The sequence below is a fragment of the Mastigoproctus giganteus genome, chromosome 3 (assembly GCF_048544385.1).
Source record: "Mastigoproctus giganteus isolate SK-2022 chromosome 3, ASM4854438v1, whole genome shotgun sequence".
NCBI lineage: Eukaryota > Metazoa > Arthropoda > Arachnida > Uropygi > Thelyphonidae > Mastigoproctus > Mastigoproctus giganteus.
In genome coordinates, this window is record NC_143577.1 from 232,184,656 (window position 1) to 232,207,044 (window position 22,389).

Consider the following 22,389-nt stretch of genomic DNA (forward strand, 5'->3'; position numbering starts at 1 on the left):
AAATTACATTGAAGATAGACATGTATAGTGTTCTTGTTTGTAAAAACAAAATTTTCGTTTGAACGACCTTTGCATTGCTACCACTCAGGATTTTATCTCTCACACCATTACAATTTCAAGCACTGAGCCAAACCCACATCTCATAAGTTCATTTATTCTTTTTTTTTTTTTTTTTTGATTTTACAGTAATTCACATAAAAAAAAAAAAGTTTTAAGCCTTCATCAGATTTGTTCCTATACCACTGTACTTCATGATATGATGATGCACTACCGCTTTCAGTTCTTTCTAGTTCAACAATTCCAATTCCAACTATAAATGTAGCAAGGTGTCATTGAATAAAAAAAAAAAAAAAATTGATGCTTTGCTTTATGTATGTGTAGGCACATGCTATGTTAGATAAATAATCTATCAAAATAAGCACTGTTAAAATGACATTAAAATTTTAATCTTTGATACTGTAAAATTACATTCATAAAATAACAAAAAAAAGCATTTCTAAAAGGCACTTAGTCTTAATCCATCATTAAGAAAATGTAGGTTTATAGACTTAAATATAACATTTAAAAATGTTAAAACATTACTGCAAGTTTTTGCATGTTATTTACAAAGAAGATGAATGTTACTTAATCTCAGAGTATTTTCAATCATCCACATTCCAATTATTGTCATGATAGTCCTACCTCACGGCAGTTTTGTTTCAACCATTTATGGTACTTGTTCAACATGTGATCATCAGGACTTACCTAGAAATATTTAAAAAAAAAAAGTAATAATAAAATAAGTTTCAAATGTAATTTATGGAATTTAAATTTAAGTAACTTAATTTATATTTATTAATCATAGAAGGGAATCATTTCATAAAAGTTTGAATATGTGCATTAGAGAAAATTACATATAAACACATTAAATAATCTATTCAGCTGAAAATGCAGAGATAAATGGGAATATGGAGAATGCATTAATACAGAAGGGACGGATATATTTATTCCCCCAAAAAATTTATAAATATAATCTCTTTCGGATACTTAAGTGGAAAAGCCAGTGCTGTAGTATATGTATAAATACTATCTAATTAATACTGAAAATTAATCCTTTTAGTCACACCCCTGATTGTAGCAAACACAGTCAGGTGACACCTGACAGATATCTACATTTTTTTTTTTTTTCTTTTCAATTCTGTTGAAGTACACCAATGCTTAGTCTTTTACTAACAAATTATAATAATGTGATTTTTTTGACGAAAATTTGAATTTTAAAATATTTTTGTGTTATTTTCAATAAAAATTTATTAATTCTGCTTAAAAACCAATTAAAATCATAAAATATAAATGTGAAAATAGTAACTTTCATTTTGCAGTTCAGAAAACTGTTAAGTGCATGAAATTTCAAACTTGTGCATGTATTAAAGTTTTGTCAAAATCAAGTAAAGCCTCAGGTTTGTACATACCCATAAGCAATTTAGTTTTCTCGGATGCATCAAAACCTCTGTCTGGGTAATGGGATGTATTTTAATTAAACAATGCTTTTTTATTTAATCTGTATAATGTAATTCTGGTACCCTCACCAGAAAATTTCTGCTGAGGGTACCAGAAAGTTCCCCAGTATTGCACCCCGATATGAGATTGGTGTATTTGCAACAAAACTTGGTTTGCTCATGGCTACAAATTCGAGGCTTTTGCCCTAACCTGTGATTATGTTTTGTCAAGTGAATAAACCAATTAATAACAATCAAAACAAGAAACCCCATTTTACATCCTTTTGTACAAATAATGACAACCCTCAATATATTTTAACACCTTGAATTAACCTGGTACTGGTGGCACTCCTAATTAATAGTATGGGTCAGCTGAGAAGTGACAAGAAGTCTTTTAAATTTCGGAAAAAATTTTTGAGATTTTTTTTAAATTCTGCTTTGATAATACCAATAATGTGATTTTTTATTTTTTAATGAAAATTTAGAATTTTAAAATATTTTTGTGTTATCTTCAATAAAGATTTATTAATTCTGCTTAAAAAACCATTAAAATCATAAAATATAAACGTGAAAACCGTAACTTTCATTTTGCAGTTCAGAAAACTGTTAAGTGCATGTATTAAAGTTTTGTCAAAACCAAGTAAAGCCTCAGGTTTGTACATATCTATATGCAATTTAGTTTTCTCGGATGCATCAAAACCTCTGTCTGGGTAATGGAATGCATTTCAATACTTATTATGTGAAACTTTTTTTTTTTTTGTTTAATAAAATTAAATATGTACAAGATGCTATGTTTTTTCACACTTTTTAGTTTTATAAAAGGAAAAAAAAAATCGATTCTGCTGTTTAAAAAAAACAAAAAAATAACATCCAGACATAAAAATATAAAAATGAATTTATACTCTTCTATAAATTCATGTTTATAGAAGAATCTAGGAATCTATTAGACTTCAAGTTTAAAATACCATTAAGAACACAAAATTTTAAACATGCACATACATTCCTGCTTATTTTGTGTACAAAAACTTAAAAATTATATAAAAATAAGTTTTTTCATGTCCATTTTTAAAGTTTTAAAAATTTATTTCAAATATGAAATGCTTCCTACACAGTAGTAGGACATCTTGAGTGAATGTCATGTTTTGTGTTCTTGTCTTTGTTTAAGTGAAAACAATAACAAATCTTTAAAAAAAAAAAAACTTATGTGAAGCCATGGATGTTTATGTAACTATATTTGTGTCTAACCTTATACTAGAGCGTCTATGGAAGAAAATGTACAACTGCAAATAATACAGTTCCCCTAAAAGTTTGTAACATATTAAAAATACCATTTTTAAAACAATTTTAATCAAAAATTAATTACATGCCATAAGTATTGGACATGCACGCATTTGTAAACATCTTATCCATATTTATAACTTTCCTGCGTAGTTAGTTTTTACCCAATCAGCTATCGGCTTCCTTGCTAGTTATAGCAATACAGAATGTTCTAGTCAGTTGATTAGCAAACTACATCCAGCATGTAATAAAAGAGGGAAACAATATGTGGGAATTAGATAGGTTTGCAGAGAGTGCTGTTGAATGCTAAATTTCTATTGGAGAATCCAACACTTCTAGTTACTCAGATAATCTTAGTGGAATTGTACTTTTACAAATGTTAAAAACAGCTCTTAAAAGAGCCAAATAAAAAAAAAACTAGAAAAGATATTTCTCTATGAAAAATAATATTACATATAAAGTGAAATAATTGGTGAACCTAATGTACCACACATTTTTATTACATGTTACATTTCGCTTAAATCAAAACACCTCTGACTTAAATAAAGAATGCAACAAATATTTCCCGGAAAACTGATGCACATTCTAGTGGCTGGCTACATCATGAGTGAAGGTGGAGTGACACTTTCGTTGTTCACATGATGCAGTTTCTGTGATATGGCTACTGCCACAGATTCTCCAATACATGTTACGTTTGCTGCAAGTACAGTGGGAAAGGAAAAGCAACTGTAACTTAGAACTATAAAGAAACAGGTAATTTGAATAATTTGAAACTTTATGCCAACATCAACCTATCAGATAGTGTGCTACTGCTAGAACCTGTCATGTGACCTGCCACACAAATAGTTGTCTAACATGGCAGGTCACCTGAGAGGTTCTCAAAACTTTTAATGATTTGAAAACTGTTCAAAATTGCTTCAAGCACTATTGGGCTAAAAAGTTCGTCTATATTTAGGAAGGTAAAAAAAAATTTCAGATTTTTAATCGCTAATTAAAGGTTAACATGGAATTGTTATTTTCAAGGGTCACCTGTCAGATTAAGCAAGTGACAATAGTTATCAAATTTTCTGAAACAGTCCAAAATATAATACCAAATGACCTTATCTAATTAGCTGACTGTTAAATTCAATAAATGACTGTTACTGGGTGTTTTTTTTTTTTTTTTTTTTTTTTCAATATTATGTTAGAAAATGTAATATCTATGCAATTCTAACCTTTTAAAATGAATAGTAAAAAGGAGTTTAAAACAATCAGAAGATATATATATATATACACTTGCCCTTTTCCATTCATTCACGCAAAACATACGATATGAATCATTGCCATATTTTCCTATTCCATGGAGCTCAATGGGATATAGCCAGTCTTTGGTTAAATATTCTTCTGCAAAATAAAAAAAAAAGTGTTTTGATTTATAAATCCAGTCTGTTATTAAAACAACATTTTAATTAATTATACCTAATTGTTTAAAACCTGGCAAAAGGCATGCAAGCATCAGGCAGTGTACCCCATTAGTAAAATCACTTTCCTGTGCAAAAGTAAAGTGACCAATCATGATCAGAAATTTTGGTATCAGGTTCTTATTAATGGGTGAATAATGAAAAATTTCAACAAAAGCAAAGGACGCTGACCTTCAAGAGATAAAGATGCTTGAGATATCACCAATACCTGATGTTTGTTTGTTGTAGAGTTTTAGGCACATCAACAACTGAGACCATATTGAGCTATATATGCTGTCTGTAAATTGCGTGCATTCTGAGGTAGATTTTTTGTTTGCTGGATGAAAAACCTGAGGTGGAGGGGAAAAAATCATGTTACCTTCGTCTGAGACTGACTAACTCAACCATGTTGTGAAAAAGACCCATAAAAATTCCTCACCTCATTCAGAGGATTCAAATTCAGGTCTTTTCCACCTGGTGTAGGGAGGACAGCGATTCTACCAACTGTGCTACATATGAAGGCAACACCCGATGTATTCACTTATAAAGCTCTTTCAAAAAAAGTTGATTTCCCATTTTAATTGATTTATGGTTCAGAAAAGTGTTTTTGAAGCCAATGTTTCCTGTGAAAATTTCATGGTTTTTTGTTCTGATAACTTTATTGCAGTTTTGCAGAATATGAAGTTTCTTCCCACAGTCCCTTAGGCTTAACATGGTTCTCTTATGTTATTAACATGTTCATTGCTTCCTCACACAAATATGCAACATTGGATTTTTAATCCACTTGGAGTGGAAACCACTCTACTTTTAGAACTTTTTTCCCAATTTGACAGAAGAAAAACACATTTTTGTCAAGCAGCCTTCACCAGAGGCTGATTAATTTTAGTCATAGTGATTGAATTGAGACTAGTTTCACACATGCTTCATATACAGTGGTTGCATAGGCATTGGTTTCGTTCACAAGCAACTGAAAAAATTCAGTTGCAAGCAGCTCAAAATAACTAATTGGATTATTTTTCTGGGAAGCTTGAACAAGTAGGCACTGCTTTTTAGTAAATGGAAGGGATTTCTTCCATGAAGAATCTTTACTCCAAGTAACACTGTCATCTATCGTTTATAGTGTTCTAGCATCAACAGACACATCTGAACTAGATTCAGAATCTACATCACTTGAATCAAATTCTATTTCAGTATCAGATGACATATAAAGGGCTGATCCAATGCCATTAGCTTCAACATATTCTCCACCCCTGTTCCTTTTCAGTCCTGATCTACCAGGCTGTGGACCCATTATAACAACCTTTTAAGGCAGAGTTTTATGCAAAAAAACTTTTTACACAAACTTTTATCAGCAGACACACAGTGAGGATGTTTTGTTTTTCACAAACTAATGAATTAAAATTCAGCAAGCACAATCTTCAAAAGATTTTAAATTTTTTCTTGTGGAAAACACTAAGCCAGGTAAAATAACTTCGACACAAGCAAAACATATGAAACTGGGAACTAAGTATACAGCTTTTTATAGCACTCTCTAGACAGTGTGATTGATGGTAAGAAAAATCCAAGCTGTAATGCAAATAGCCCATAGTCCAATCAGTGTGCTGATATTGATCAGTTATTTATTTCATGTGCCTTTAGTTTTACAGCACTCAATCATAAGGTGATTATGCTATTATTAAGTAACTTATAAAATAATTTTGACTCAAGAAGTAGTTTATTATATAATGGTAAACAGAGGCTTAACTAGGGTTGATGGCACCCCTTGAACACATGGAATTGGAATTTTTGCATTTTTTAACCATAAAAATGGCACCTCCCTAGTTGAGCCACTGATGGTAAAAGATAGACCCACTGCAAGTATATAAAATAATATTTATTATGAAAAAACTTGAGGGAGAGAGAATGTGTTGTGTGTTCAGTTTTCATTAAGTTTTAAGGTTTTAGTAAATTAAATAATAGAGATCTCATTTTTTTATAGGTAGCACAAACTAGAGAATATACACTTAAATTAAGGAAGAAGAGTTGTAGAATGGATATAACGATATTTTCTTTTAATCAGGTTAACTGTTGGAATAAATTATTACTTAGCTTTTTTAGAACTAGTTTATAAATTTATGTAAAGTTAGATAAATGCTTGTATGAAACAAGTGTTTATTTATTTATTTTTTTAATTTGGTACTGAATAAGCCCAGCTTCCTTGAATCAATTTGCTTTTATTAATATTAATGCTAAGTTCTGTTGGAGATGTTGCAATGATAAGAAGGGATTTTGGAATGCGTTTCCAATTTGATTAATAACAATATAGCAGTATTATATTTTACCTGAGAACTTTATAATAATTTTGGCTCTCTTTTCATGTAGTCCTAATGGCTGTAATAAATTTGCAATCTCTTTCCAATCTGCTTGCTTTGCAACTTCAGCTGTAGGATACTTTTCCAAAAATTCCCATACAACAGGAATTGCTGCTTTGCCTATCAGGTTAAGAAAAATAAATAGCTGGTATTATCTAAAAAATATAATTTCAAACAGTTAAATACTTTATATAAAATGGTTATATGTGACAATGTACACCATTATAGTTACTAGTCAAGTGACACAAGTTGAATTTTTTTTATTACTTCATTCATTCTTTAACAGCATTGTTTTCCTTTTATGTTATTTTAATTAATGTCTTGCACTTTTGTCCCATGTAATGTAATTTTTTGTGTGTATATGTGGGGGGAAGAAATGGAGGGATAGATAGATGGGGTGATTATGATTTGTTTCATACAACTTACTATAAGCTGTTTTATTTTTTTTTTCAAATCATTAGCACATACTGTATATATTTTGAATCTGATCAAGCAAATATGTTTAACATCATATTATCGAAAGATAACTAATTTATTTTAAACTGCATAATACAATGAATGCAGCACTAGGTTTCTGAAAATTCATCCCTGCTTTCCTTAATGTATAATTTTATTACATTTGATAAAGGAAGAAATGAACAGTTTGAAGAGGAGTTACTCTGCATTTTTTAAAAATAAAGTTAGAAGATAAACTGATTTATAAATATCATTAGAAAGCAGTTATTCTTCTAACTGCTAACCTTATAAATTGATAAAGTACTAGCCTTACATTATGGTTTGCTTTTCAGACCTTTTTCTAGTAGCAGAAACAATGAAAAAATTCTAAATTTTCGAATAAAATTCTCAAATAAAACATAGACTATCTGAATTCGCTGTACTTTCTGCTTTCTATCACTGGGGGAAGGGGTTGCCACAAAGTAATATCATTAAGAATTTCATCAATTACATTTATCATCAATCACCTTTAAAAGATCACTCTTTTATTTGTAGAGTGATCTTTCAAATGAGGAACTCATGAAAATGTGAATAACTTGGAGTAAAAAAGTGCTAGACTTTATAACTGTTCATAAACCATCAGAGAATGATATTGTCTATCTCTGGCATTATTTAGTTAGTCACAAAAAATGTTGAAAATAATCACCATTGTGATCACACCATAACTGGCATGTTTGAAAATGCTGCATACCTGTGTGAACATAAGTCATACCATTCACATTCCTAGTCTCTCTCTCTCTCTCTCTTCTCTCTCTTTCATACTGCAGATTTGATGGGTGCCACAACTCTGTTTTGAAGTAATATTCCACCATGAACAAATGCTCCTCCATGCTGAATGCCACATTCACTTAAAAATTCTTGAAAATTCAATGTGCATATGTAATTTTCCAGGCTGTCAACAGATGGTGACACCATGCACAAAATAAAGAATGTTATTTGTAAATTTTACACCTCTAATATTCTTTTACTCAAAGTTATTTGCATTTTCATGGAAATAGCAAAAGGTATTAGAACCTATAGTATTTATTATTTATTTCCATGAAAATGGAAAGAAATAATAAGTACTATAGGTTCTAATACCTTTTGGATGAGGTTCTCATTAAAAAAAATTCACAGAAACATTTATGCTTACAAAAAAAAAAAAAATCTAGTATACAAAAAGTGCATTTATAGTAAACAATAAATCTTTTTTTTTTTTTTTTTTTTTATACATTTGGAATTAAACTGCAAAACAATCTAATCTTATTGGTACAGTTATTAATAAAATCTGATGGAAAAAAAATTTCAAAAGTTTTATATATAAACAATAAATAACTTACCACTTGTTCTGTGAAGAAAAATGGTAGCCACAAGTAATTTCCAAGGATCATGGAAGAGACTTTCTTGAATTAAATTAAAAGGTGATTTTGGAGGTGTCCACTTTTGCTTTTTTCTCCATTGAAGTAAAACATTTGGCAAAATGCCTTTAACAGACTGTTTTGAGATTTTGAAATATGGACTACGGGCTGACAGCTGGGACTGTTTTTGGGTTGACAATATATCTATTGAAGCAAAGTAATGCAATGAAAACATACAAAAGAATATAAATACTGCAAGAGATTAATAATAAACTTTTGGCATAATAATTTATAAAGAAACTAAATGTAAAAAAAAAAACAAAAATAACCCTCAGAAGTCAGGTGACATTCATAGCAGCTCTAGTTTATAACTGCCTGAAATGATTAACATTCTTACCTTTCCATTGCTAGTATGCTTGACAGATGCTACGTTTTTTTTTTTTATTTGTAAATGAAATCAAATTCTCCTCTGTACCTCAACAATATTCTCTAACTGGTTATACAACATTTTCTGTTTTCTTTTGATATATTATGGATTATGAGACATTTTTTTGTGTAGCATTTAACAGATGCCAGGTAAGTAGAAGCATCTATCTATCTTCTAGGCTATCCACATTCCCACATGGGCATCTGTGAGATGCCAACAACATGTGTTGGAAAAATGGAAAATAATACTAAATGTTATATTAGTATTTACTCTTGATCAGAAACCACTTGAAACACTGAAAATACAGGGAAAAAAAAAACAACAACAAAAAACTGGTATGTTTTTTTTTTTTTTTTGTCATCAATGTTAGATATAATTTTGTATGTATGGTCCCCCTTTCCTCCCTCTTCATCCTACATAATACACCCATCCACAATCATAATAATATCTATTTATAGACTATACCATTATTAACCCTTCATTGGTTGCATGATTTTTCGTGACACTTTTCGTCGCACAGATTACTATTGTCTTCCCATTTAAAATTCATTTTTAAGCTTGTGGTTTTTTTTTGCCCCTTTGTAATTTCATAATAGGTGCTTTTAATGATCTATTCAGAGACATTACAGACTGGTTTTAAGCTTTTGGAAAAAAGAACAGCCACAATTAATCATCTAATGTTCAATGTTGATAGAATATTTATATCGATTATGATTATACTATCAATCAGTAGACTATTATTTATAGAAGGTTCATTATGGAATAAGCTGATGTTCAATACTAATAGAATATTTATTAATATTTCGTGTGCGTTAAACAAAGAGTAAAGATACTGGCTTCCATGATATATGTACTATATACACTGGTGTGCAAAACTTAAGGACCAACACTATTTCTAAAGGTTACAACCACAAAATCTTTATTTAAGGTACTCTTTACTGATGAGAGTAGATTCAGTCTCAGCAGCTATTCTGGATGTCAGCTAATCTGGCGAGAGGTTGGCACACGGCATCACCCCGCAAACATCACTGAAAGGGATCAATATGGCGGTCAAGGTGTTCTCGGCTGGGGAGGCGTTATCTTGGATGGATGTACACAACTCCAGATACTGGAAGGCGGTACTGTAACTGGTGCATGCTACTGTACTGAGGTAATCCTTCCCCATGTGCATCTGTTCCGAGGTGCCATTAGTCCCAAGTTCATGTTTGTGGATGATAACGGCACACCCCACCGCACTGCAGCTGTTGATATGCTTTTGGAAAGTGAGGACATTGTTCGTATGGATTGGCCTGCCCCTCTCTCCCGATCTAAATCCCATCAAACACATGTGGGACGCTCTGGGGAGATGCCTAGTGGCACGTCCACACCCATCAGAAAATGTTCACTAGCTGAAGATGCCGCTGACAGAGGAATGGATGATGTTACCGCAAGAACTTATCAACAACATTGTACTAAGTATGGACAGGTGGTGCAAAGCCTGCATCAACATTAGAGGTGGCCATATCTCCTACTGAGGATCACCTCTTCCCTTTGTTCCATATTTGGCAGTGATGCATCTGTATCATGGCAGCCAGTGCTATGTTGCAATTTTTGAATAAAGTCCCTCTGTATCGTTTTGTTTCTGTCGTTGTGTCTGTGTTGTTTCCTTCTTCATTTCTGTACCTCATGAGGTTCCTTTAGTATGCTTTTCCCATATCCAGGCCACTCCTATAAGAAGCTACAGGTGAAAAGCTGACTGGTCCTTAAATTTTGCACACCAGTGTATATTGAAGAAACACTGCTTTGGAGAAATAATAATATTTTATTACAGTGAATATAGGTATTATGTATAGGTAAATAAAATTATGTTAGTTTAGTTCATCATGTGTACACTCATTCATTCACTGTAACAATTGTGCTTCACTCTCAGCACTGAAATCACCTACTCTTAATCCTTTTAGAACATAACATGGTAAAATCTACTTAAACAAATAAAAAAATATGAGAAAACAAGGACACTGCATTCTAAAATCTAAGCAAAAACTGAAATCGTGACAAGGACAGAATAAAATAACTCTGGGAATCAACAGCGAACCAGAATGCAGAAAGTGAAATGGAGAGTAGAATTGTAATGTGGTTAGTCACATGGATGACTATTGTCCTCTAGGCCAATTTGTGTGCCAATTACTCAGTAAACTAACAGCCACCTGACCTCGATTCACACAGAAAGAATAAGTTAGTTTAAGATAGGACGGTACTAGGAGCTGAACTGCTGAAAGTGTAACTAAATTTAAAATTCCATGGATGACTATTGTCATCCACATGATTCCTGAAGGGCGGAACAAGGATTCCTCTTCATTGCATCCTCAACTGTAACCATATGTAGTCATACTAAGCAATTCTAATTAAAAAAAAAGCACTTCTTTCAATAAAGACTATTTAATTATCTTGAATAATACCATACATTACACAGGGTGTTTCAATTAAAAGGGTCTATTTCACTTATTTTTAGGTTTTTTGGCTATTTGTCATCTGTAATTTTCTTTGTCATATTTGGGCTGAAATTTTTGAATTTGGTGTTAAGCCTGTACTATTACCAGTTAGATTTTACAATTTCTAAATTAAAATTTGCTTATCAATCATTTTTCTCAATGAAAAAGTTGTTCCCCATCCTCAATTTAGTCTAAAAATGCATTGGTATACCTCTGAAACATAGGTAAACTGATTTTTGTTTAAAAAAAAAACAAAAAAAAACTGTAATAGTTGTATATGATGTACACTCTTCCATATGTATATTTAGCTGCAGCACAGCTATCTGTTCTGCATCTCATCCTGCTACAACCATTGTATTTGTTTCTTTTTCCTTTAAATAATCAGTTTATATTCTTTTCTGAATTACCAAGGCTGGTGAACAATTTTCCCACTGAGAAAAAAAGCAGATTTGGCAAAATTTAAATGGTAATACTTAGTCCAAGTAAATTTTTTTCCCAATAAGACAAAAAAAAAAAAAAAAGTCCAAATAAGAAATAGATTAAATTTAAAAATAAGTGAGACAAACCTTGGTGCCTTTTAATTGAAACATCGTGTATATGAAAAATAAAGTCAAAATGCTTCTGAGCTCATACACAAAATCTGTAATGTGCCACAAGCACATGCACATCAGTGAAGCTGTGCAGGTATAATCAAACATCAGCAGTCCATGAACACATTCTCATTCAGTGGAAAAAGGTCAGCTAAAATTAAGATCTGGTGAGCAAAAAGGCAGGATACATATTAAAAAAAGTACCTTTAAAAATATATTTAAACAGATGAGTAAAGTTTTATAAGTATTATGGCTAAAATAACATCCCAAGATAGAATTCTTGTAGTAAACGCGATACATCCAAGTATCAAGTACCTTGTTAATACATCCAAGTATGATGCTCAGCCAAAGAGAACAGCCGCTAAGCATTCTGACTCCATCACCCTTAAACAGGCTATCAAATAATCAAGCATTTTGAGGAGACAGAAAGTGTTGCTTATCTCTCTAGACATAGAAGGTCACATTCAGCTTGAATAGAATATAACACTACACATGCTATGCAAGCTCTGAATCAAATCCTCCATCCCCCCAACAAAATCCACAAAAAGCTTTCAAGTGAGCTAGAAATATCTCAGACTTCAGTAAGAATTTTTAAAAGATTCAGGAGTCAAGATTTACATTTCAAAATTGTGTCACACACTTAATGACTTTTTTTTTTTTTTTTTTTTGGTAGTTGTTGGTGCATAGGCTTCTGTGGCCATAATGCACCTCCCAAGGTTTTTGCAGTACTTTGATCCAAGCCCGAGGCGGGAATCGAACCCGCGACCTTTGGGTTGCCAGGCAGTCACTTTACCCACCAGGCTAGCCCGGTCGGCCCACTTAATGACAATGATCCCATATAGGAGAGGTGAAATTGTAGGAAAGTTTCTCTAGATGTGTGAAAATATTTAAAATTTTTCCAATGAAATCTTGTAGTCTAGTAAAGTACTTTTTAAAATTAATGGACATGTTAATCAACACAACTGTGTTTATTGGGCCACTGAGAACCCTAATATCCAAATTTAAAATGAATTAAACCCTCTGGGTGTGGTTATTTGGAGAAGAATTTGCTTTGAGGGGATTTATCAGATTTTGTTTTGTTTATTCTAAAATTGAAGGAAAATACCTCTTTTTCAAAATGCAGAATGGTGCTCTTATACATTATTTCCTCAAAGTTAGGAAATTTCTAAATAAAAATTACCAAATAAGTGGATCACGCGTTGTAGTTCTAGTGAGTAAATGGCCAGGTCACCAAATTAAGCACATTTTTTTATTTATTTATTTTTTTTTCTGGGCAACTATTTACAAATTCCATGTTTATTCCAGGAAACTGCATACCACAGGACACCTAAAAACAGTGATAATTGAAGAATTATGCACTGAGGACACCATTTTGTTAAATAATAAAAGTTTAGTTTCTGTTATAATGTTTCTATACTTTTTAAACATAAAAGTGTACACCGACTTTTGGTTCACCCTTATTTCATTTAGTTTTAGTTGTGTTTCTTCCCTTTGTAATAAAAATGCTAATGAGCAATAAGAAAATATTCATTTTGGTGTACAACTAGAGAACAGTTTGCAGAAATCTATTCTAGTAGGTATGAAACATGATAATGCCTCAGCACATCGCTCAATGATCATCTGGTAAGGAATGCAGTTTCTATTTTTCTGTGACTGGTAAGATCACAGATGGATGCATGTAGTACTGCTTTCAGCAATGATATGTTTGAAGGTAGAAGGGGCATAACACAAAAGGGGTGTCCAACCCACGGTCTGTAGGCTGTGTGCAGCTCACTCCCTGACACTGTGTAGCCTGTAGCCACATAGACAGACTTCAAGTGTTATACACACCCTGAGTTTAAAACAAGTTTGTAACAAAATGTAGTTTCACATTGACTTTTAAAAATATCTGTTTTAATAATATTCAATTTTTCTATATTTCTTTCTCATGTTTTATGTATCTTACTCAGAATTTAGCAATATTATTATAACTATATATAGTGTAATAATAGCTATTAGTATTATAATTGGTGGATTTACATTTAATTATTAAATGTAAAAAAAACAAACAAAAACAATAAATAAATAAACTGTAAATAACAAAAATTTAAGTTTATTTTGAAAACGCGTAATAGTGATAAGGAAATGGTCTTGGGGCCCGCAACTTTCTTGCCTAACAACCCATGCAGCCCATGACGTTTGGCATTTTATCTGTTTTGGTCCCTAGCCAACAAAGGTTGGATGCTCTTGAAATACATGCTGAAGTTTGAAGCTTTTTTTTAACACTATTTTGTAATTTGTTCTGCTATTGTGTTTTACATTTATGAATAGAAGTATTTGATAATAAAACAAATAATATGTCATATGGATATTAATGCATATGTTCCAAATGTATGTGAGTTATATATTCAAAAATTTGATCTTCACTATATAAGTATTAGGCCTCCGTAGCTGAGTGGTCAGGAGCGGGAGTGCAGTAACACACACTACTTGAGTAGACTGGGTTCAAAGCCCTGACTGCTAAATATGGTCAATCTGCCAACCCGAACTGGACCAGAGTGGCAGATTATGGTGCATTTATCCTCGACGTGAATTGCTGAGAGGGTTTCCATCCTGCAGTGGATTGATAATGGCTGCTGCTTATATAAGTATTATAAAATTTTGCTTTTGTAAAATTGACATCTGATTTAAACATGTAAAAAACCTAATTCTGCAATGCATAAATAATGCAGATTACTTAAATTAAACCATCAGAAACATACACCATTTCATGTTATTTTCACACTGCCTGTATACCTTCAGTTTTTAAAATTCATTTCAAAATTTACCTTCCAATTTGACTATGTATTCTTTGAACTGCAATGCAGATTATGGCAAGTCTGCAGTGGCCGAACATTTTTGGGAGAAGCAACACCAGATCTTCCCGGACGAAGCTATCATCACTGATCGAGTGCATAGGTTCTGGGACCGCAAGTGGCTCGAGAGTTTGCAGATTAATTCAACAGAGAACATTAATAGAGACAAAGGTTTGCGGATTCATCCCCTCTTTGAGGCCACGATCCTCAGAAGGGATGAACGATTCCGTATAATGCGCTCCCGAGCTGCTTCCGGTCCCAGTACATAGGAGATAAACACGTGATTTAGACCGTAAACCTGCTGGTACTTAAGATGCACCGTAGTACAAGGAAGCTACCGCTGAGGAAGAAGGCAGGAGCCTTCAAAAGCTACGCTCAGTGTTATCGCTTTTAACCTGGTATTTTAATGTATTTTATTCAATGTATATATATTTTATGTATTTTATCCTTTTTAGTTGTCAAGTTATTTTAAATATATAGTAGTAAACATAGTTTTCAAGATTCTAGTTTCCGTGTTTTATTTTATTATTGGTTGGTGAGAAACATTTAAAATCACAATATAAACATGAAAAGTAATTTTTATTTTCAGCTTGAATACATCTTAAGCCTTCTATCTGTTATATTTACCATTTGAAACTGTGTGATTCTGTTCATCCTGCTCTCCAAAATAGGAACTTCTAGTTGGCGGTCGCAGCTTTGTTTTCTTACTTTGTCTTTTTTCTATAAAAATAAGAATTGCTATCTTTAATTAGCATTTTAATATGATAAAAGATTTACTATATTTTTATGAATGATAATCTAAACAAATTCGTAATTTGATTAAATATGTAAATTTCTACAAATATTTCTATAAATATTATGCTTCCAAATGTACTCTGTAATTTCATCCCTTTCTTCCAAATGTGTTTCTGCTATTCGGAACCACAGTTCAACTGAAAACTCACCTAACTAACTTTTCTTCTTTTTCATTATTCCTCATACACATGTTCTCTGGAATAATTTTCCTCCTTATGTATTTCCTGATAAATACAACCAACAGAAATTTGAGTCCAATGTCAACAAGTTCAATCTTGTTCTTCAACCCATCCATGGTACTAGTATAATAATAAAAAAAATATAGTGCATAGTTTAAACAACTTCTAAATATGATTGAAAAACAAAGGTATCATAAATATATATATACATATATATCATATTAATATCATATATAAAGATAACACATTATGACTATGGAAAAATGTTAATTTTTTTCCCAGAGTGGGGGAAAGAAATGAGAAAAAAAAACAAACAAACCTTAATAAATAATAAATAGCTATAATTATTGTTTATTGACCAGCACTAATTGTGAAGGCCTTAAAATATTGGTACAATAATGTTATCTTCATTACAATGCAAAAAATTTAAACAGGTGGATTTATCATTGCATGCAAAAAGGTACATAGCAAGCCCCACATCAAGTTTGAAACTCTAAATTAAAAGTTAGTTAACGTACTTAGGGCAATACATTTCAAGCACATTAGCAAATGGTATTAATCCATGATTTTAATAAAAAAAAACATACAAAAAGCAACAACTTTTAAGTATGAATGAGGAATATTTTGTTTCTGCACATCTGTCACATTACCCATTCATTCCTCCAATCAGCACACAGCAACAAACATATTACCCAGTGCTCCAGTTACAATATATAGTATATGGATAACCTAAGTGACATGTATAAAAAAAAGAAATAATAATTACAAAATTTCTATTAATAACAATTGTCAGATTTGATTTTAATGAAACTTTGGATCGATGGACAAATCATTCTAAAAGAGCCAAATATAAAATTTCATGAAAACAAATCCACTAAAGGTCAAGCTATTACATGAGTACAGAGAGACAGGCCGACAGACAAAGAAATGATATTTGTCAGATTTCCACTGGACTGATTTTAATGAAATATAAGGTAGCTTGACCAATCGATCGACCAACCAACCAACCATCGGGAGTTAAGTTATTACATGTGGATTATGGGAAGACAATAACTGCTGATTGGTAAATTTGAATGAAATCTGTAATGATTTTACATATTTTTCTAAAAGAACCAAATATAAAATTTTATGAAAATCCATCCACTAGGAGTTGAGTTATTATATGCACAAAGACAGACAATACACACTTTGTGCACATATGCTAATGTGCCTAAAAATGATTATTTACACATGCACAGTGATTTTTGATTCACTGAGCCATTTTAGTTCCATATATTTTTTTTTTCTAATTCCTGTAGTCTCAAAATTATTATTATTAGCCATATGGTGCAAGGAAGCCTGACGCTTATGCTGCACCAGCCAAAAAAAAATATATATTTCTGAATTACCCTGAGAGAGAGAGAGAGAGAGAGAGAGAGAAAACAAGAGTCAGAAGTAGAAAGGAATCACCAAGAAAGAGCAGAATGATGATATCCAGCTCAGGATCCTGGGTGTGCCAAGCCCATACTCACCAGATGTGAGATCCTGGGGTTAATATAAAACTCTGGGTAGATATTTGAAATTTATCTACAATATGCACCAGAAAGTTTTTATTGTGAAAAAGATCTACAGGAATGAAAATTCTGTGGTTAGTACCAATTAACCGCAGAATTTTTTATAACTGAATTAAAAGTATTAACTCAGTCAGCACAAAAGGATCAATCAATACACACACGTGATGTGGTGGAAAAGCACTGAGATATATATCACTGAGAGATATTAATCATACTAAACAATTTTACAAACTTGTTTAGATATTAAATAAGTTTGTGTATTTCACAATACAAATATCCCAATATGTCAGAAGGGTAGATTTTTATCACTGTTCTATAGCTCATATTCATATTTTGAGAGAGATGTTACAAGCTTTGCTCGGACTGCCCAATTACATTGTTTGTCTGGTTCATCCACCAGACATGTCCTTTCCACTGAATAAGAAGGCAATTCAGTATTAGTATTAGTAGTGGTAAACGATGCAAAAAAGCAAGCTTATTTATCAGAAAAAAAAACCCCTTTCCACATGATCTGTCCATCTGCTTCAATAGTTTGTTTAGCTCTTCCTTGAATTTATTATTTATTTATCTATCTTGCAACCAGTTTTCCTGGTTACTATACTATTACTATCCTATTGATGAAGTGGGCTGTATTGCTTCTTAATAAACATTCTGTACATGTTTCCCACAAAATGGAAACATTTCAAGTTTATATGTTATTGTTCACTATAATAATGTTCATTCTGCTCAAATAAATTACCTACAGATATCTGAGATTGCTGTTTTCAATCATTTATTTGTCCTACATGTTCTTCAAACCTAATTACATTAATTGTCTTACACAATCATTTCTTACTGTTAATTCAGTTTTTTAATCTATTTTTAATTTATTTCATACTAACTTAGCAGTGGATATGTATATATGGTGGTTTTATGGACCTCATTACTCCTGAGTAATGAAAATAAAATATCATAAATCATTGGTATGATGATTTCTACAGAATAATAAAGGTCCAACTCCACTCTGATCATTTTTGTTTAATTCTTTGATGATAATAAATACAGAAATATCATGTAGGCTGAGCAAGAGGAAGAATCCCATCAGCACTGACCTTGCTCAGTCCATTCAGAACTGTTTAACTAAATGCCAAAAAGTATTATTTGTTGACACATTACATAAACCAAATTCATACAGAAATGTGGGTGTATCAGGTTCACTTTGCTCACTGCCATGAGATTCAGACATTTGCAGAGCATCTTTTCTTTTTCTTTTGTTTTCCTCAATCACTGTTGAATTGACATCTCCAAAATTAGTGATGATGGCTCTTTAAATTCATGAATGTTTTTTTTTTTTTTTCTGAGCTTGCATTTAATTACACAGTTGGAAGATTTGTTGTCGATCTCTAGAACATCTATATTTTCGTTATCCCTAAAACTCACATTATCACATTATCGTCATCATTTCTTTTCAAAAATTTCACAAGCTATCTGCTTATTGTTTCTTCTTCTTCTCCAATTCACCTTTTCCTTTTATTATAGGCACACTGGATTCATATTTGCTTCCTGTGTTGACTATTTTAAAACTAGACATCACACTTAAGCAGATTTAATTCTGTATGTTTCTCTATAACTTTACTATTGCAACACAAAGCAACAAAAGATTTTGAAGTTTTACTTACAGTAAAGAATATGTATGACAAGCGAAATGAAATCGAAAATGAAACCAAAGATGATCAAGTGACATTGTGGGATTTTGTTTATCTGGCTGGTTCCATACCCCTGTTTAATGTATGTGTAAACTGGTTTCTCTGTAAACAATGTTCCATTTGGCAGTGTATGTTTGCTATAAGAAATTCGCAATTTCAAGTTTATTTTTCAATACCTACAGTAATTTAATTTCTTTAAAATATAGTAATGTTGCATTTTTAATTAATGTACAATTTGTACTGGATTTTCTATGGTGTAAAGTTAAATGAATTTCTGGACATCCATATAAGCAGGGCTTGAACATTTTTGGCCATCAGCTCACCCCTTTCCCTTCCCCTTATCCATGACCTTTGTGGCCAGTGCTCTTATTTTCAATTTCACAATTAAAATTTCTGCTACTTATTGTAGGCCACCATGATGTTTGTGGTTAAAATGGTGCAGTTCCAAAGTTTCCAATTCCAAATATGTAAGTGGCCTTTCAGTTTTCAATTCCAAGAGACAAGGAATATTTAAGTATTTAAAGTATTTGTGTATTGTATGGCAGTCTCCAGGGTTCCCCTATATGCTGCTGATGCATCTGACAAGACATAGCACCAACGCCGGCAAGTGTGTGCATGTGTAGGTATGCACAGTGTATGTGTGGGTTGCGTTGAATGTCGAGTGCTGGCACCTGGCAGACACAAGGAGTAGAAAAATGTGTGTAAAAATAGTTTGATGAATAAAAGAAAAAAAATCATCTGTATGTATATGAATTTGTATTTTTAGCTTAGCACTGGCAGCAATCTAATAAATTTTTAAACAATTTTCAAATCATGCTACTGAGCACAATTATAATCTTAAGTACTTTATTCCATTTATATTTCTAAAAGATACCATACTGTACAACTGCAGAACTACAGAATAGAAATCTATAATTTCATCAGTTCGGTCAATATTTTTATTTTCAAACTTTCATCTGTGTTGTTATGCTTACCACTTGGAAGAGTGTTGTTCTGTTTAATCTGCTGTTCAAAATAGGAACTTCTAGTTGGCTCTTGAAGCTTTGTTTTCTTGCTTTTTCTTTTTTCTATAAAAATTAACAAAAACACCTTTAAATAACTTTTTAATAAGACTTAGTATGAGCAGCATTCTAAAAAAATGCCTTGTTAGCATTCAAAGAACCAAAAGATAAATTAATACAATTGCAAGATGTTAGAGCAGTAGTTCACAAACTTTTTTGGCCACAGTCCCCTTAGTTCCATAGACCTATCCCTAGTGCCCCTTATCCTATCCTATAAAAAGCATTATTCAGACTAACAGTTTGTATGACCCACTAAAGAAGATAATAACACAATAAAATTTAGAGCAGTAACAATAAATTGCACATTTATTCAAAATTCAATCCAATTAATTTAACATTGATAAACTTGATCCAGTAATATCTGTTCAATCACTGTTCAATAAATTCTTATTGAACAGTGATACCACTTTTCTAATGTTTGGTTTAAAGTCACTTAGTAGGAGTCTTAAATCACCACATTTAGTAATCTGGAGTTGATTTCTTTGCTTGGAGAGAAGTTGGATGACCACATTAAAACCAGCATAAAATATTTATATAAAACTACTTACCTAACATGCACAAACCTTCACCTACTACAGATGTACAGTAACTAATTTATAAAAAAAATCAATAGCTATTACCAATAATTGGCTATCATGTGACAACTCTGAATCACAAATACAAAGTGACCAAATGAAATACCTTTGAAAGTGACAAGAGCAGTTAAACTTTTAAGTACAAAGCGAGGAAGGTGATGCACCCTAGGTTCTAGTCTGGTCAATCATAAATAAGCAATCAATGCACTCAGAGGAGCCCACTTCCTCCAGTGCACCCACCTCCCTGCTACCCCTTGCCTCTTAGCACCTTCTCTAGGTAATCGCACCACCCTCTAGAGGTGGTGGGATTACCTAGGGCAGTGGTGTCCAACCTACGGCCCGCGAATAATTTTTATAAGGCCCAGAAAGTGAACTAAAACAGCATCGATCTCCACTGCGTGTACAGGCATGCAAGCGTCCAGCTCGACTGTATTAAACATGTACATGTGGTTCAGTGCAGTTATATGTACGCTAAATACAGTTATGTGTTTTGATATAGCTTGTTCATTGCATTGAATTAATTATTAATTTTTATTGAATTAAAAAAAATCATTCTTAAAAATTCCAAAAGGGGAAAATTGATTTGGAGTATTGTGTTTTTGATCCAAGGTGGACTGAAGACTATTTCTTCATTGATTACCACGAAAAAGCTGTGTGTCTGGTGTGTCAGAAGACTGCGAGTTTTAAAGAATATAAATCTTATGATCAACATAAAGGAGTGCTGCAAAAAGAAAAGTGTTCAAAGTTACAAAACAAATTAAGAAAACAACAAAACATGCTGAAAATGTATCGTCAAGAAACTTATCTGCTGTACGTGCATATTTGATCGCTTTTGAAAGTAAACTATTCAATGATGGTGAATTTGTTAAGCATTGTTTGTTAAAAGTTGTGGAAGAAATTTGTCCAGAGAAACGAACAATGATACAAGACATTATTTGTCTCGACAAACAATTATGCGAAGAGTAGAAGATATTGGAAAGAATTTGCTCAAACAAGTTTTGGAAAACATAAAACAAATGAAATATTTTAGTGTGGCACTGGATGACAATACAGATGTAAATGATACAGCCCAACTCCTCATCTTCATACATGGAATTAATGATAATTTTGTACCAGCTGAAGATTTAGCTGATCTACAAAGTACGCGTGGAACAACTACATGTGAAAATCTTTGCCAATCTATCGAAAAGTTAGGATTAAATATTAAAAACCTGGTAGGAGACACAACTGGCAGTGCAAAAAATATGATTGGTAAAAACATCGGGCTTATGTGTAGAATAACCAAGAAAATGATAGATATTGGAGCTGAAACTCCGAATGGAATTCACTGCATTGTGCATCAAGAAGCTCTTTATGGGAAAGTATTGGATCTCCAACACGTTATGAATGTGATTATTTCAACTGTACATTTTACAAGATCACATGGCCATAATGTGGCTGTTGAAACATCACTGAATATTTCAACACAGAGAAAAAGGGAAACCAATAAAACAACTATCAAATACGGAGTGGCTATTTGATCTTGCAATTCACACATACATTTCTAGTCATTTAAATACTCTTAAAACTACAAGGGAAAGGAAAATTGGTCTGATTTGTTTGGTGACATCAAATCATTTCAGAATAAGTTATTATTTAAATTCCACTTGAGCAAGACAATTTAGTTCATTATGAATGTTGTACTGAGCTAAAGGAGAATTAACCTAATTCATTAATTAACCTAATCATTGCCTTTCATTATTACAATTACTTTTTGACAAGTTTGAAAGTCGATTTTCTGATATAAAATCCCATGAAAAAACATAAACTTCTATGTTTTTGTTTGAGAACCCATTTACTTCTAT

At 32.1% G+C, this 22,389-nt stretch overlaps 1 protein-coding gene across 2 annotated transcripts in view; it reads right to left on the reverse strand.

Annotated features, from left to right (window-relative positions):
* Positions 1 to 648: 648 nt before the first annotated feature.
* Positions 649 to 22,389, reverse strand: part of LOC150088840 (uncharacterized) — a 194,647-nt gene continuing 172,906 nt past the window's right edge. For both annotated transcript variants that reach the window (XM_090369699.1, XM_090369698.1), the window contains exons 7-12: positions 19,884 to 19,976; positions 15,325 to 15,417; positions 8,358 to 8,579; positions 6,514 to 6,663; positions 4,033 to 4,136; positions 649 to 744 (exon numbers count right to left, since the gene is read on the reverse strand). In XM_090369699.1, coding sequence (XP_090225825.1) covers positions 667 to 744; positions 4,033 to 4,136; positions 6,514 to 6,663; positions 8,358 to 8,579; positions 15,325 to 15,417; positions 19,884 to 19,976 — 740 coding nt within the window. In that variant the 3' untranslated portion in view covers positions 649 to 666. The remainder of the gene's footprint in view (positions 745 to 4,032; positions 4,137 to 6,513; positions 6,664 to 8,357; positions 8,580 to 15,324; positions 15,418 to 19,883; positions 19,977 to 22,389) is intronic.